The 18,920-nt window shown below is 34.5% G+C and overlaps 1 protein-coding gene across 44 annotated transcripts in view; it reads right to left on the bottom strand.

Annotated features, from left to right (window-relative positions):
- Window positions 1-18,920, bottom strand: part of RIMS2 (regulating synaptic membrane exocytosis 2) — a 594,152-nt gene that overhangs the window by 118,807 nt on the left and 456,425 nt on the right. For 15 of the 44 annotated variants that reach the window (XM_032316367.1, XM_032316368.1, XM_032316370.1 and 12 more), the window contains one exon: window positions 8,383-8,555. The exons of 23 other annotated variants lie outside the window; for them this stretch is intronic. In XM_032316367.1, coding sequence (XP_032172258.1) covers window positions 8,383-8,555 — 173 coding nt within the window. Of the gene's footprint in view, window positions 1-7,254; window positions 7,507-8,382; window positions 8,556-18,920 lie in introns of all 44 variants that reach the window. 6 more of the 44 variants (XM_032316364.1, XM_032316365.1, XM_032316366.1 and 3 more) reach the window with 1 other exon arrangement.

Below are 18,920 nucleotides of genomic sequence, written 5' to 3'. Positions count from 1 at the left end.
GAGGAGTCACTAGCTCTAAATATTGCATTTAGTTTAAACTATAGCTGTAGATTAATTGTCCTTATTGGCTTGTGAAAACAAATATGAAATATGATGGAAACTACTACAGTAGTTTTTTATGCTATTATTTTGTATATATATATTTGTATATATATATATGTTTGTATATATATTTGTATATATTTTGAAAGTCAATCCAATTTAACTGTTTCTCTACTTTCATACTAAATTTATCTTACTCTCTAACATGCAGCTAGTGGGGAAAATGTTAGAAATAAATGTAAAAAAAGAGCAATTAATTTTATCTTTATAGGAAACAAGCCTAGAAACACTATTTACTTACAGCTTAACCAATGGTGGTAATACCAGAAAACAAAAGTTCAGTATATAGATGAAGGCTAATGGACATTTTAAATGTATATAACCGTCAATTGCTATTCTAACTATAGTGAAATTCATTCATCAGTAAAAATGAATCTGTATAGCCATCTCTGGATAGGATTTTCAAGTGGTAACAAGATAGAATAACCAGTCACCAGAGAAATACAAATTAGCAGAATTGCTAGTAATGATTATATTACAAAGTTCATTAAATTTTATAAGTCTCTTAAAATTTATGTAGGATGTGGGAATAAATTTTAATTAACACTTATCTCCAATTTCATATAAAAAAATACAGATGTGGTATTGAAGTATAAATACCAAGACTCAGCTGAAAAGAATACCCTGAAAATGTAGTGACACTAACAGCAGAGGAAAGGCCAGGTGGCACTATTACAAACCTATATTGTCACTTATTCCAAACCTTTCTCATTATGGTCAACAAAACGATGTCTATCTTGTCTTAACTAAAACCTGGTGCTTCTTTGAACACATTGCTTCTCCTGAAGTCCTCCCTAGTGACAAGTACTTATCCTTCTTCATAGGCTGCAATATTTCTAACTACTGGCACCTTTTTTTTTTTTTTTTGGACTAGTTCTCTTCTGTTTTTACTTAAAAGTTTAAATTATTTATTATAACTATTATTATTATTTTTGCAGCTTCCGACTTCTGGCTATGCCAACATATACTTCTCCTTTTTTTTTTTCCTTTCCTCTTATCGTCTGGTGACTCCATCCATGGCCATTGACTCATTCACTGAAGTCTTTAGGGCTGGCTTAGTCTTATTTTCAATTCTCAATTTTACTGTAATCTGATGAGACTTACATATTCATTAAGAAGACCTAACCAACTGCTTCATAACTCCAAAATGTACATATCTCAACTACCCTCATATTTATTCTTTTCATCCATTCTATTGTACTTGCTCTAATGGTTAGGTCTTCTAATTTGCTGATCAGTGAAATAGCCCCACCTCACAATCTTGAGTTTCAATGTCATACTGTGACATTGAAGCCTCTCACCCTTCCAACTCCCTAAATATGCTTTTGGACAACATGATATAGTTTTCCAATTTTTGAATTTTTTCTATATTCTCCTAGTCTATCAGTTCCTGTCTGGACGTCTCTTCCTTCTTCTCTAGCATTGATATTTACATAAGCATCCTTAATTTCTTTCTACTGTTATTTTCCTAACAGCCTCTCCCATGGAAATTCCCATCCTCCACAAATGCTACAATCTGACTTCTGTAACTATGCTTGGATTGGCTCAGTGCTGCTAGGAAAGATCACACTACTCTCCCATGCAGGTGTCTCTTGGAATTGTCCCTCCATTGGATCTCCTGAACTATTCATCAGCCCTTTAATTTGTTCTTGATCAGCTACTTTTCTGATTCTCTTCAGCAATTATTCCAAATCTCCAAATCAAATCTCTAATTCAATTTCCAAACTCTTATATTCTGTCTCTTATGTGTTTGAGAAAATTAAGGCCATTAGGTAGTGACAACTTCCCAACTCCCAGTCTCATCCATTATAGGAGAATCTATGCAAAACTTTCTTTTAAAATTCTATGAGTATTTCTCCTAAACAATTGATGTATCTGCTTCACAGAAAACAAAATGTTGTAGCTTATTGTATGTTCTCTTTACCTACCTTATAAAGAAAAGTTCATAGTCAAAACCTATTCATTCCATTCAATTTCTTGAACTACAGGATATGAAAATTATGTTACATATAATGATTGACATTTTCAGTTTTGCTTCTTTTTTAAGAATTTCTTTTTCTATGTCTATTTTACTATAATTTTGAGTTCTGTAACTTTTTGTTAAAATTCCTCCAAATTATATATGCTGCTAAGTCTTAACATAGTTTTCATATTTTATTGTGCAGACTTTTAGAATTTGACCCCATTGCTCTCCTCTTCTTGAAATGCCTTTTCCTCTGAGCTTTTGTGATTGTATACTCCTTTAATTTTCTATGCAGCTCTCTGGTCACCTCCCTTTCTTTCTGTGAGCTTTCTGTATGCCTCTTTTATGTTGGTATTTTCCAGGATCCCATCCTAACCAACCCCACCCCCGGCCTTTTTTTTTTTTTTTAAACTCTCTTTTGCTGGTGCATTTTAATTTCATGGCTTCAAGAAGCATCAGTATATTAATGACTTCCAAATCTGTATTTCCAGTCCAGATCTTTTTCTTAATCATCTGCCATATCTAGCCATTCCTGTTCTGTCTGACTTCTTGTCCGTCCTGGAGACATACTAAGCTCAATACATAAAATTAAGGGGCCCCTTGGTGGTTCAGTTGATTAAGCATCTGCCTTCAGCTCTGCTCATTCTAAAATGAATGCATCTGAAAATGAAGGCATCTGAAAAAAACATCCTCAAAAATGCTTTAACAGCTAATGCAGCGTAATTCTATGTGGCTGTTTCTTTTAAGAACTTTCTATGAGTCCCTTCTCTTTAACATTGTAGTGATGGTTTTAGCCAGGTCAATTAGACAAGAAAAGGAAATAAAAGGCATTCAGATTGGAAGGAATATTATTCACCGATGATCTCTTATATAGAATATCCTAAGGAATTAACAAAAAAACCTTTTAAACTAATAAATGAAACACAATAAGGCTATAGGATACAAGATCAACATATTCATATAAATCGTATTTCTATATAGTAGCAAAGAACAGCACTGAAAGGAAATTAATAAAATAGTTCCATTTATAATAGCACCCAAAAACACTTAGAATAAATGTAACAAAAGAGGGGTAAGATGTGTACACTGAAAACAATAAAATATCATTGAAAGAAAGTTAAGAAAATAAATGGAACAGCTCATGTTCACAGATTAGAATACAATATTTTAAAAATGATAACAGTTCCGAAATTGATCTAATTAAACAAATCCCTGTCAAAATCCTGGCTGTTCCCAGCCACCCCCCCCCCCCCAAAAAGTGACAAGCTGACCATAAAATCCATTAGGAAATATAAGCAACCCCAAAGAAAGGATAGATTGCATCATAACCAGCTGGGCTATTTGTTGTAAAAACACAAATTCCTGGGCTCCACCCCCAAATTGCCAAATCAAAATTCTAAGAGTGTTGTTTTCACATTTTTTCTAAAGTTCCCTTTTCATGCACAATCATAAAACAGGAGAAATTACTCATTCTTGTATGATTTCAGTAGTACTAACTAGAAGATAACCTTAATGAGAAAGAAAAAGCAGAAGAAAACACAGCAATACAAGAGTGGTAAAGCATAGTCAATCAGTATGCCCGATGGGATGAGTTTGCCCTGAAACAGACTTCCAGAAGACTGAAAGACTCAGTTTGATCTACGGAGTACTGATATTAGTCACCTCAATTTTGGAAACATCTGCAAAATGATAGAAATTTATGTTGAGCTGTTTGTTCTGCTAGTGGTTAATTGCAGAACCAGTGATTTCTTGAGCTCACGATAATAAAGACAAATCATCAGTGTACTAGAAGATGCTTATTTTCCTGTTGGCTATGTACTATGGGAAGGAGTATGAATTACCCCTTCCTCCAACTGGCTAGCAAAAAAGCCCAGACAAAGTCAGCAGGTAGATGTGACAGAACCAGGATGAGAGGCCAGATATTTCAGATGTCTCATCCACAATTACTTTTATGAGACATGCTATTTCTCCTTTAAAAGTCTGCAACATGGGCATAAATACGCTGTATGCATCAAATTACATTATATAATCATGAAGTGTTCCACTCCGATCTATAACTCTGATCTACATGTTAGTAGCAATAAATATTTCATTAACAATTATTCTGCTTGCCATTCTAAAGATTATAAGAACTTTTATCTATACAATTTAGATGGCTCAAGTTTCTTAAGATGTTTTTCATGAATTTTTGAATAGATGCCAAACTTCTCCTCTTAAAAAATGTCCCTACCTCAAGAATACTCTCTTGAAAAAGAAATTCTAATTCTCTAGCATTTAGAGACATGCCTGAGAACTAAAAATTTATAGAGAACAAATTTCTTGAATTTTTTCTTTTGTCTTATAGTCCTAGAACAAAACCTAGAGGAAAAGAGGAGTCTACTAATATCGTTGGTTTTGATAAAATTACATTTTTCAGTATTTGTTTTTTCTATCTTCTTTCATTGCAGATTTATTTAAGATCCCCTCCTCTCTGTGTCCAATTCCTCCCTCAAATGTGCTTGTGAATTTGGTTAGGTATATTGATAACATTTTTTGGGTATGAAGCTATCCTTAAATGTCCGCTCACACGAGGCTAAGACAACTGCTTCACTCTCAGGCTTAGATAATGAGAAATGCTTAATTTCATTTCTATCCCCAGTTTTTAGTACAGTGATTGAGAAATTTTCTAAATAAGTATTGGCTGAATAAATGATTTCTCCTTACCTTTGAACTCTGAACATTTTTTTTTCTGAGCTAGCTTACCATATGTACACGGTATATAATTGGCAAATGTAAATAGATATAAAATTTAGAACATGCACACATATATGCAGACTAAAAAAAATATTTTAAATGATTAATATAATTTTGGATTTTCTAGATTACAAAAAAAACCATTAATGATATAGGGACATTAACCTGACTTATATTCATGTATGTAAATGTAAATATCTAAATATGAATATATTACTTATTAACTTTGAAAAAATATTATATTCAAAAATTAAATGAACCATTTTTTGAATTTACATTTTCCTACTCATTTTTTACTTGTATGTTCAGAAGACTTACTCTAATGTGACTACTACCCCAAAACAGCATAATTCTGTATCATGCAATGAAATTCAATTACTGTAATGAAAACAGCAACTATAATGGATTTGATACATTGGAGTCACTGTATTAATTTTACGTTCCAGCATTGCTAGAAGTAAAAAATTTTTTTCCTTTATAAAACTTGGATTACTAGTAAAAGGCATACACTGTCAATGGTGTATTATAAAATAAGATTATTTCCAATAATTTTGTAAAGCACATAAGCTGTTTTCAGTATTTAAACAATCTATGATTGTGTTCATTAACTACCAAAACAAAATATTACTGGGCATACTCAGACACATTTCCTCTAATAAAGACTGTTCATTTTATTCTAATGGAAGCAATTTCAAGATCTTATGTTGCAGTAATTAGTGACACCAAAAGTTTCCTACAAAGTAATGGCAGTTGATACCTCCCATCATCTTATAGAATCTATATTCCCTAGAGACATCTATCTGGCCCCCTTTAGAGTTTCAGAAGGATTATATAGTTACTTAAGCAGACTACAGTGCCTTGATTACTCAGATTGCTAGGAATATACCATATTTCTTTTTCCCTTGCAAAATAATATACTCTTTCCCTAAAGGAAATGATGAAGAAAGTAATAAATTAAAAACTGAGAACTTAAAGTTATCATCTTCTCTAAACCTTTGCCCACCAAGCCAGGTCTGTTAGACTTTTGGCTCCAGGCAAACACCAATGGGCTCGGGTGTTCTCTATACAGTATACAGAAAGACAACAGTAGAGACCTGGAATTTGCTCTGTTTTTGAAAGAAAGGAAGCTCTTCCAAGGAAACCCCAAAAGCTTTTTTCTGTGAATTAATGATGAAATTATTCTATGCCAACAAATCAGAAAAATGGTCTTATTGCAGAATCACTGTAATTACTGAAAGTTAGATAAGTGATGAAGATAGATTTGCAATTACTAGTTTAGACTCAAATCACATAACATGCCCAAACCTGAGATGCCTTTTAGGTTTACTATCTGTTATACAGAAACTTTCACAGATCACAGATATACCAATCTGAGACTAAAAGTGATATGTCATAGTCTAAACCAATGAATTGTATACTGACGGGGTCAACATCTGCCCCAATTATCTTTCTCATTAGTTATGAATAAGTACACACTAAGATTGGGGTTAGATATAATAAAGCAAAGTCTGGCTTATACTAGGGTATGCTTATTAAGCCAGCTATGTACTAACACAAAATGAAATTCTGGATTGACTAGAAATCCAAATTCCTCCCAAATGGACATGATGGGTAATTCTGTCTCTGAGAAATATAGAGAAACCTCATCTCCTCAGGCAGAAAGATGAAGTCTACTGCACACTTGGGCCGAGGTGCCTTTCAGTGTAGAGCTATAAAGAAAGAAGCTTCATGCTTACTTGGTGCCTGTGTTATGAAAATGAAAACATACTTATTTTTATACTTTGCTGTGTATGTTTTTACCCTTTCTTTCCCATTCTAAGTTCCTTCTCTGGCAGTTTCTCTAGCTGACTGAATTTTTCAAGGGAACTAACCTGACGGGTTTGCATTCTAACGAACCCTGGGGCATCTATCCTTTTCTGAGTAACAGAGTACTACTGCCCCTGATTCGCAATCTTCCTCAGTACTCAAAACTGGGCGAGAACCCACCAAAAACTAAGAGACAAGGGAGCCACAGACTGAATAAAGCTTATTTTTTGCTAGCTATTTTGCCACTCATTTTTAGAGTAAATCTCCAGTGTGTAATATTTTTTATGAAGTAGGCTAAATTTTCTCAGGCTCTTCAGAAGCTCATTTTAAAAATTTTGACTCTACAAATGGAGAAGTTAGGCAGCAATTAACACTAAGGGGACTGAGGGAAATTTACATTGGATTCAGTGAGTCATAATGAAAATCAAACAAATCAGGCCCTCAGAGCTAGTAGACATAAATTAAAGACTGTTTCATATGTCAATCAGGTTGATGGTACTTTGCTAATATATGAACTAGTTGTATTAGAAGCTAAATAGAAAAAAAACACAAGAAAATAAACCAAATGTAAATGGCAAAATAGTTTTTAGGATTAAGAAAAAGGACTACATGACTAATGGGAAATGTCTACACAAATGAGCAAATTTTACCTGTCATCATCTTGTGAAAATCGTCCTTGCAAATCCTCTTTATTCCACTGTTCTTTTTCTTTCCCTTGCTCAGGTATATCTTGTGCTTTTTCCTCGTCTCCTGATTCTCTGTTTTTCTCCTGATCACATGACTTTGTGATCTCTGTCCCTTTCTCATTCTCATTAAGTTTTTCTTCCTTTACCTCTTCCTTCTCATGAACTATCTCTTCGTGCTTATCCCCTTCTTGCCCTCCCTCTTCTATTCCCTTTGGCCTTTTGAAAGCAACACAGATCGAAGGCATGCAAATAAACACAAACAAGAAAGAAAAAGTCAAGAAAAAAATGCACATGAAATTAAACAGAAATGTAATGAAAACTCCTAAAACAAAAATTCTATCTCTTAAATGTTGACTACTTTTTTCCCCAGTGTATAGCAGAAGAAGCACCATACAAGCAACAATTAGCATTGTTTTCAGATCATATTTCCCTGTCACAAAGTTGCATGGAAAAAACCTGTAGTCTCCATTACATATGTTTTCTGATGTAATGGGAGGTTAAAAAAAAAAAAAGTTTAGGCACCCATAAAATCTACAGGTCAGATGATGAGTGAAAATTATACTAACATATATTACATTTATATATTTTTTTGAAAAGCTGAGGACTTTTTTCATGCATTTCTAAAAGTTTTGGGAGAATGGACAAGCATCCTACTAAAAAAGTAATATTTTTATGTATTCTCAATCACTGAAGTGTATTACGCTAGGGGAAAAAAAAAACCCCTTCAAACTATTATTTTTCATATTTCTTGGAACATTAACAAATTCAAGTCTTCACTTAGCCACCACTTTAATTTCAGATAAGACAGAATAATAACAGAATTACTTTTTAAAGTAGCAAACATGAAAAAATAACCCATGATAGGATTTCAAGTAGTCTAGTAAGAAAATTTTGTTCTATGGAACTTTTCTGTGCAAGTAGTTTGAATACAGATGAAAGTATAATAAAAAATGATATGTTCAGAACTTCTTATTGCCTTAACAACACGTATTAACTATTTCAAAATCCAGGATTTTAGGTTTATCCAAAGAAAAATCAAAGACCTCCTAAAATATGTTTAGAAGAATTTCCTGCGAAAGTCCCTTTACTCACCTGATTTTCTTGTTTCCTCTTGGCCGTTCTGATTGGACAGACATGTAGCTCGTGCTGCTGAAACGAGAAGCACTACTAGTCCTTGAAACCGCAGATATATCACTTACATCACTGTCCGAAGATTTAGTGGAAATATTATCTGCCCCTCTATGAGGATCCCATCCTGATCGATACTGTTAACACAGATTGACAAACATGCAGAGGTTGTCAGTATTACCACACAAAACAATCATTAGCTTCTCCTATTTCAGCACTTTAATTGTCCACAGAGGATACTGCAAAACCCCACTCAGTGGCATATAAAACAAAAGTGAATGGCAATTATCCTAAAAGAAAAATTCAATTTATATGAAACCCTTGTTTTTAGCAAAGGCAATTAGAGCATTTTCACCACACCCCAGTGAAGGCCATTACAACAGTTTCACAATAGCAATGGCCCCAGGGAAGAACATTCAGGTAAAATCTGGGAAATGAACATAATATAAGGCAGTAGAATTGTCTGATTTCTGTATAGGATTTGAGAAAAAAAAAGTACGATAAGGTTGCCATTTTAACTTATAAAGACCATTTTAGTAGCCATCAATGCTCTCCTGTAATCCATTATGCTTCACTGAAAACCTAGAGATAATATAAAATCTAATTATTAAAACACTAACTCTTTTAAAGAAAAGTCAAGAAAAAAGAGAGTTTAATTTTTGCATGGTTCCTGGAATTTTGATGAATCCTAGAAATACTAGAAAAAGTCATTATTATTTAAAATAGTTCAAATTTCCTGGAATTGAAGTAATCAAATAGTTATCTGGCACAGCCAGCCTGCAGGGTGTTCTGGGGGGTCAAATATTCTGATAAGTTGCAAACCATCAAGAATGTTTTAAGCTCGTGACACGTGGGATGTAAAAAAGAAGAGATTTTGGAGTCTGGAAAACCTAGAGTAAGAAAAACTCCTCCTAGCTGGGTAAACTTTAGCAAATTATTTGACCTGTTTATAAAATAATAGGGATAATAATATCTTCCTTGCAGGGCTGTTTTGAAAATTAGAAATAATATGTATCTGCTATCTAATACTATACATAAATAATTATGATTGTATCATTACTCCTGATGGCTACTTGTGGGCTAAGAGAATATCTGCTAATAGATATTTCTTTATTTATATGCATTTTGAACATAATGTTGAAGCATTCTTATTTGATCGATTTTGCAATGATGATTTTTCTAATCACAGATACTACCAAATTTCAAAAAGCCCTAGAAAGATGATTATCTTATACAAACAACTTACTGTGACTTGAAGAATCTTTACCTAATAAACCATCCTGTAAGAATAACAATTCACTGCAAATATTAGATAGATATAAACATTCTGGCTAAGATAATTTGAATAGCATTAGAGTACAGTGTAAACATTAAATCAGATTAAAATATCTGTCCCCTCCCCCCCAAGATCTTTCAGTGTCTAGTTACATATTTTTGAGTTAATGACTGATTCTTTTCTTCAAATATAAAATAAAGGGATTTTTTTTAAGGCTTCATAAATGTTGATAATCAAATCCTTAATCTAGAAATATACATTCAAATTAGGTGAGGAATTGGCCTTTCTTACTTCATTTTAACTTTCCACTTTGTTGGATAAATCCAAGTATCAAAAAGAATACATTTAAGTTCTACAAAAACTGCTGCCTTTTTTTAAGGAAATACCTAAATTAATAGACCCTTCATGTTGATTTTAAAGGTAATTATTTATTTACCGTGAATTTATTGACAGCATTTAGTTCGTGATATTCTTTTTCAAACTGAAGTCACTTTGAAATATTAAAAACAACTTAAAGTGACTTATGTCTTCAGCCATTGTGTACATTTCAATGGGTGGATCCAACATTATCTAACTCAACCAGGATATGAAAAAATGTCCTTAAAGCAAATGAAAAACCCTAAGTTTTAACTGTAAGAGGTAGTAAGAAATAATAATGTAACCAGAGTACATGCTTTGGGGAGAGATGAATTGTTGGTCAGAATCCTTGCTACACAAAATTATTAGGTTTGTAATCTCTGGCCAATTGTTTCCTTACGTCCCAGTTTTTTATCTGTTAAAACGTGGATAACAACCATACCCATCTCCTAGGTTTGCTGCAGGATTAAATAAGATAATGTACGCAACAAAGCACTTAGCACAACATCGACATATAACAAGTGTTTAATAAATGACAAATGACAATGACAATGATGATGATGATGATCCCATAGTAGTTGAACACTGGTTTAGTATCAATTCCAGGTAGATCTTTACCAAAAAAAATACTAAGTAGAAATACCCCAAAATAAATATATTATTTTAAAACTGTTCTAAGCTACAAGAAAAAGAAAACCATTTTTACATATCTCCAAGAGATTCATTTCAGAAAATGTGTTTATAAGGCAAACTTAATAATATTAAACCAAACTTTTCCACTGACTCCTTCTCTGTCCTCATTGACCTCACTTTCCCCATTTGACCAGGTTCCTCCACATCCTGTTATTTTATGGAGAACTACTGACTATTTATTTTACTATTTTACTATTTATTTTATGGGGAACTACTGACTCCCAGCCACACAGTGAGAAGTAGCTTAATCTCATCAGGAAATACAGGATACTTCTTAGCTGACACAGAATATGCCACATTTTTAATATCTGTCTCTGGTACTTTATCTCAATATCCAAAGACAGCTGGTTATCTGTATATCCCGTGTTTCCCTGATTGGTTCTTGTTTGATTGCTATGCCTTCATTTCTGGGTCCTAAATCTTACTTGACTTTTATATTTCACTAGTTAGGATTCTGACTTTGCATTCTCTAGTCTTTGTCTTTTTGAGTTGTCGTGACTTTTAATCCTATTGCTGTGACTCATAGTATATACAGGCCAATTTAAGGCTTAAGATTTTTTTTAAACACACAAAATGTACATTGCACATATCTTTGGCTAAGACTTCTTAGATAATTGAGTTTGCGGAGCTAAAATTTTGGTTTTGCAAAATTTAGGGTAAGATAAGATTCCACATATATAGTTTTATAGAATTCAAGACATACTATCTCTTGTTAAAGGATGTGTGCGTGTGTGTGTGTGTGTGTGTGTGTGTGTGTGTGTGTGTGTGTAAGTTTGTTCTTGTTTATTTGTCAAACCCTCTACTAGCATATAAGCTTCTAAAGGCCAGGACAATATCTTCCTTAATTTTGTAACTCTTTTAGCACCTAAGAGTCAAAGATTTAATTTGATTTCACTTAAACTCTGAGGCTTAGTATTTTTGTACCAGTAAGATAAGGATAAATCACATTGTAAGGATTCTTGCGAGGAGTAAGAGACATGATACATTTAAAATACCCAGTAGTGTGCTTAGTTCACAGCAACTGCTCATTTCTAGTGCCTAAAGCAGAAAGTCATTAAATAAAAAGACACTGAGTGGAAAAGTTTATATAAAGAAAGACTACAAATAAGCTAACAGCTCAAGTTTGATGATGATTCTAGTGCCTTCTCAAGGTTTGTATTAAGAACATTTCTCTGGTCCTTCTAAGTAACTAAGTATGTTTACCTTTAGGGTATAGCTTGGGTTTCCATTACAATTTTACACATGATACACAGAATGAGAAATATAGAAAGTGAGAAATAATACAAAAAAATCTTTTTATAAATGGAACTTCAAAAGAACATATTTTGAATATACTTAGAATATAACATCTTCATATACACAACTGCAAAAAAAACCCCAAAATCAAAGTAATGAATGACCTAATATTAGAGTTTACTTTTAAAACAATTCATTTTTAAAGAATTTCTTAAATGTATTTTTTTCTTTTCCTAAATTATGATAAACAAAAGTTTCTAGTTTAACAGTGAAATAGCAGCCACTAAATTATTATGGTACCAAGGTAGTTATGAATGCAAATAAGCTCATTTACTTAAAAATGGTTGATGCTGTCTTGGCACCATAAGTAAAAAACATTTTCAACAATTAGCATGTATTAGTTTACAGCTGACAGATCAACAATGGATGATATCCTCACCATTCTCTTTAATGGAACAAAAACAAAGAAGATTTATTGCATAGGATTATATGATCTCAGCTGAAAATTGGGCCCTGATTGGAGATCATTAAAATCTTGGAAGAGAGTAAGGAAGCCTTTCCCGACAGCATTTTGATGTTTTGTACATTACTATTAAGTAGATCATGAACTAGAAAAATTTACAGGAAATTATTATTCTTCAGGATGTTCCAGACTCTAAAGAGTTCTTAAGTGGCCTAGAAAAGTTAATGTTGTCTCTGTTCATCTGACAATAGTGGAAAGTAACAGCATATCATCAAGGCTCTATTAAAAGGAGAGTTATTATTAAAATTTTAGAATAATATTCCTGAGAAAAAAGTAAATTCAAATTTCTAAAATAAGATTTTCATTTCTCTAGCATACTCATTTGAAGCTCTCAGATTAGGCAATTTCCCTGCTTGATTTCTCTACCAGCATTTTAGCAACTCAGGTTGTTTGAGTTTTGTACATGAACTTCTTAGACAAGACATGGGAATGGGATTATGAGTTCCCTTGAACATTGCTATCTTTGACATTAAATTTCACCAGAAAACTGCAATTTGGCAATCTAGGTCAAGACTTGGTTATTGCAAAGTACCAGGCAGGGGAAAAGTCCAAGTTTGAAGAAAAATAAGTTTTATGTGACTGAGAAATACTTGCAGGAATATTCATGTCACATTCAGAGAGAAAACACAATGAATAGATCATAAGATTGGGAAAAACATAGGGCAAACATAATGATGGTAAAGGAGAAGCTGAAGTTCTGGACAGGGCTCTGGACACCAGTCTGGGGGTGTGGAGGACATAAGAGCAGAGAAGGGGGACTCTTGTCACTGTGGTCAATGAAGATCGCTCTCATTTTTGCTAACCTATTTTTACAGTATTTCAGATCATAATTTGAAGAGTCCTGTTGTCTTTTGATAGTACCACAAGTGCAGACTCTCCCTTTGAAGAGCTACTTTCCGATGACTTCCCCTCTGTCCTAGCCAAGGTTCTTATCAGGGCTTGATAGGAATGTTGCTCTGTGTGAAAATCTGTTAGAGATCATTTTGTTTAGGTAGGATCCTAAAGAGGTTATTGTGTGATAAGGTCTCTACCTGAGAGGGAGAAGAGAGTGAGAAAAGCTACAGAAAACTGAGGGCTAATTTAAGATTTAGTCTTAAAAACAATATTCTGCAAATGAAATCCCTGCTAGAAAACTCTTCCTTAATTCCCTTAAGAAGAGTTAGTCACTGCCCAGAGTCTTCCTATACTATTTTATTCATGCCTTTCTTACAATTTTACCATGTATCTCTTTCTCACATCTATCTATCTATCTATCTATCTGTTTATCTATCTATCTATCTATCTATCCTGCCTGGATTATAAATTCCCTGAGAATAATGTCTGTCTTATTTATTTTAGTATGTATTCCCATTATCTAGACCCTTGCCTGGCAGGTAATAGGAACTCAGTAAATGTTTAATGAGTTGAAACGCAGGGAATGGTTGTTTTATCTGGACTTTATATGGTAGTATTATCTCTAGGATGAAGCATTAAGTCAGAGGATAAAATACTGTGCAGATAGCCGAATAGTTTAGTCATGTAGTTTTTTTATTCCCCATGGTGGGTATAGGCAGTAGTGTGATGATATGTTTAACAAATAGTGCCCAAGGGGAAAAAGTTCTGATTTACAGAGTTTGCTAATTTCTGAGGAATAAATACTCCCCTCATGGCTGATTTCAAGTTACCAGATGGTCACCAAATGCAGACATGGTATATACTACCAAGCACAGGGTTTAGAAATATGTGCACTGCTTGTAGGATTCACTGAGATTCATCAGGAGACAATGAGTGAAGGACAATAAGATGCCAGATCTGTAAGTTATTCAACCAGGGAAACCTTGTGAAAGATAGAATATCAAGAACAGCGTAAGGGCAAAAAAAAAAAAAAAAAAAAAAAAACTGTTAATAGTAGAAATGGTAGCCATTACCCTATTGGCCAAGACTTACTAAAGAGCCAACTGTCTTTTGGTTTGAGGGAAACTTGTAAGATTAAAAATTTTTCCTGGAGAATTTGTAAGGGAGAAATCATTGCTAGTAATCAATTCTGACTCTCACAAAGGCTTGGCTCTGTGGAACCTCCATGTCTATTAGCAATCAGCGGCTCTCATCATCTGTTACTTATTTTCACCAAGGTCTCACAATTTTTAGAAAGGGAAATGCCAGTTCTGTGATGAAATTCCAGAGCTGCAGATCTCAGGTTGCGACAGAACTCATTCTTTTGCTCTTAGCAAATGCTTTTAACCACTTTCTCCTCAGAATCCAGAACTCTTCACCCATTCTAGTCTATTGTTTACTGAAATTGTTCTCAAAAACAAACAGAAAACACCAAGAATATCCTAATTTACCAGCCGGTAGTGTCTTCAGTTCTTTCTTGATGTTGTTGTTCCATCTAATATTGAAGTCCTCTCTCCTTCTGAAACGTTTCCATGAATAGCTTCTCAGATAATGTCACCCGTGGTTTCTCCTCTGGCTCTCTCACTGTCCCTTCTTAAACTCCTCTGCCAGTTTCACTTTCTCTGACCTGATTTTAAATTATATTTTCCCCAAATTTCAATCAATAGTCCACTTTTCTTTTCACTACGCATACCCCCCCCCCCCACCCCGGGATGATCTGATCCTTCATTTGTGCATTTCCACTGCTATGTAATGACAAATAAATCCTTATCATCTGCTCTCACCAACCCCCAACATCAGACTTGGATTACCAGGTGTTCACAGGGCATGTACCACATGTTGTTTTTCAGGTATATCACATTCAACATGGCCAAAACCAAATTTATTCTCTTTCACCTCAAACCAGCTATTCTTATGACTCGTATATTCCCTGAATTATTTAATAGGCTCAGTATTGAACTAAAACAGAAAATTTGTGTTACCTTTGACTTTCTCCTTCTTCAATATTCTCCACTCTAATTAGTCAAGAAATATCACTTACTCATTTAATGGTAACAAATATCTAGGTATTTGGCTACGAGGGGTGTAGGAATAGGTCTTTGGTCTTTCCTGCTGGTAATTCAAGCCTACGACTCCTATTCCTTGGTCACAGGTGCGGCTGAATGCCTACCCATATTCTTTCTCCTTTTTTGTTCTTTACTCAAAGACTCAAAGAATCCGGAGTTATTTTAGGAGCCTAACAATGACAACAAACAAGAACAAAACAAAGTGACTTCATTTTCCATTTTTCATTTTCCATTTTCCATTTAGCCAGGGTGATCAACTGACCTGAGTGTGATCTCTGTGACGTAAGCAGAAACCGGGGAGGTGGGGGTTGGTGAGAGCAATTACTCCCAGCTGACTCAGCTGGGATGGCCATTTGCCTCCCCTCTTTGTTTTTCTTTCTAACTGGCATTTAAACATGGGCCTACGGGTGCAGTCATCATTCTGTGACAATAAGATGAGTGTCCTACTCTAAGAACAGGGAGCAGGAAGAGAAGCTCTAAGAATAGGAAGCTTGGTTGCTTAAACAGCAGGAACAGCCCTGAGCTGCTGTTTGGATTTCTTATTTGTGGGGAAAAAAATTTTTTTTATTCAGATAATTTTGCCAGGTTTTTTTTTTTTTCTTTTAATACCATGAACATGTGAATACAAACCTGAATGATATACCACTTATCCTAATCTGGGTCAGATTCTGACTTCATGGTATAAAGGCACATTCTTTAACTAACAATATTGATAACCTCTATAATGCGGTCATCTAATTTTGATGGTGAGGGGCCATATATCATAGTGACCCTGGGCTACAGAGATAAAATACATGGATGTGTACTGCTTTCCCTCCTACTGGAGCAGTGCAAACTGGCGCAAGCCTCTTAACTTCTCTGAGCCTGAGGTGAGCTTTAAATGAGGTCGCAGGTCTTGACACATAGTAAGTATTTATAATAACAATTAGGCATAGTCTGTGATAAAATGAAAGAAGCTCCAGACTGGGTTACTCAGATTTCATCAGCATTCAGCTATCATCTCAAACATTTTCTCTTGGCTAAAAAAAAACTTGGAAAGAGCTATGAAAACTTTATAAGTAAGTTCCTAATTCCATATCTCACTAAAATAAAAAGGCATTGTTCTTGGACACCTATTTACTTAGGAGTAGGATAACACCAAACCTGACTTGGAAATCCATGTTTTTTATTCTCAAAACTATTAACCTGGGTTTTACTTTTCATAACTATGCTTATACTTGGCATCAAAGAAAGTTAAACTAATTCATGACTGTAACATTAATAATTATTAAAATGTGGATGTTCCAACAAACATCCAAATATTTTATATATTGTTTTCTTCTCACAATGCCTAAGACAGCTATTATTTTCTAAATTTATAGATAATATGTGTTAACACTTAGCTATCTCTTGATTTAGATGTATTTACATAAGGTAATTTCTTTTTCTTTTCCAAAAGCCTTAATGAGTCTTACATTTATTTTTATGGTGTTATTATTCAGTAATATCTCAAACAAATGTCATTTGAAATTTCTGCCTCAATGAAGAAGTGTTCTCAAAGTCTGTTCTTCCCAGACCATTAAATATATTAATGGCAATATCTCATTGTGATACACACATTTCATTTATAGCCAAGCTGACAGAGGGGAGAACAGAATGCCTGCTGCCAGTGCAAAGCAACACACCGAAACTTCTCCAAAAGACAGGAGAGTCAGTGTTAAAGCATGGGTACCATTATTGTGACCAAATGCTTCTCCAAACCCTCAGAGAGGAAACCTGAAAGATCTAGCTAGAATTCAGTAATATCACAAAGAAGCTCTCCTTGGCCACAGGAATCCCTTATACTTGGCCCCTTGTGAACATCTTTAAATATTCCATGGTTTAGTACATGACTTTTGTATTTTTGAGGGGATATTTATAACTTGTATTAGGACATGGGGAAGGGACAATACAGATACTGAGAGGCAAGCTAGCATTTTAAAAGCTGCAGCAGAAATAAAACGAGAACACAGCATCAGGACTGAGGTCCTAGGAATGTGAAGCTGGCAGAAACACAACAGCATTTAATGGACTCGGGATATGGAGAGGGCTCCTTTTCAAATCTTAGTACCTTAGGAAGCACTAGAGTAACTCAAAGTACTTGGATTTAAGAGAATTGGGGCTAAATCACAGTCCAAATAACCACGAAGTATTATAAACTTGAAAGGGTCGGAGAATTGCCACAATCCATTAAATTCAGGAATAGGGCAGAGGTAACTACATTCTGTTGAAAATCTGGAAGTGGCCCACTGCTCTCATTCGTCATGTGACAAGACAGAGCAGCATCAGTTGGGTGTGCATTAAGACCATTTTGGATGGAGGCAACCGTCAAAACACGGCAAGGCATTACATTTACTTCTTGTTTAGACTATAGCAGTAGCCTCTGAATAGGACGTCTTGTCTTTAATCTCCCTTTCAAAGTTTACCACTAGAATTAATGTGTGTTCATAGTGGCGACTTCTTCAAAGATCTTCAAAGCCCATGGTTATAATGAAGAACATTCTGGATTTTAAACCAAGTGATTCAAAGCCCTCTGTTATCTGGCCCAAGCCAACTTTTTTATTCCTATATCCTAATATGTAACCTGATCTGTTGTGTATTTCCATTCTAAAGAACGACTTGCTGTTCCTTAAAGATACGGCTTTTGCTCTCATGCTTCTGCAACTCTGCTTAAGCTCTTCCTCTGCGTGATATGTCCTTCCCCTCATGTATTATTCCATGACATGGTCCCAGATTTCTCCAAGCCAAATGAATATTTCTCTTCTTAGGTTTCCTTTGCATGGTTCAGTTTTCTTACATCAGTTAATACAGCCTATTTTGTAAGAGTAGCACTGATGTACCTGTTGTGTCCCCGATTAACTTATGAACTCCTAGACTGGAAGGAATTTTGCCTGCCTGCCTGCCTCCCTTCTTCCATCCCTCCTTCCTTCTTCTGCTTTCAAACTCTCTTTCCTTATTCCCTCCTTTTCTCCCTTCCTTCCTGCATTCACTTAGTCTTTCATTTTATTGCTCCTCATTTGATTGCTCCCCTGGAAATTTTTTGGTCATTTAATGTTGCAACCAGAAACCAGAATTACAGCTGATCAACTTCAGAGACACACCAGGCATGCAGTTCTGAGTTGCAGAAAAGAAAAAGCTACTAACTGTCCCCTGAGATTATGTTCAGACACACAGAAGAGGACTCATTTATAACCATCCTGGGTTTAAGAAAAAAGTCCAGGATGTGATATGGTGAGTGCCGTGAAATGTGTAAGCCTGACGATTCACAGACCTGTACCCTTGGAGCAAATAATACTTTATATGTTAATAAAAATAATTAATAAAAAAAAGAAAAGTCCAGGAAAGTTATTTGGTGCTGAAACTTACTTATTGTTATTCACTCGTCACTGAGTCATTAAAAAGAAATCACAGTATTTTAAAGCTGAAAGTGATCTCAGAGAGAATATAGTCTAGCTTCTTA

Source organism: Mustela erminea, chromosome 16 (genome assembly GCF_009829155.1).
Source record: "Mustela erminea isolate mMusErm1 chromosome 16, mMusErm1.Pri, whole genome shotgun sequence".
Lineage (NCBI taxonomy): Eukaryota > Metazoa > Chordata > Mammalia > Carnivora > Mustelidae > Mustela > Mustela erminea.
The sequence above is the reverse complement of the archived record's forward strand: the minus strand, read 5'-3'. Positions and strand labels throughout refer to the sequence as shown.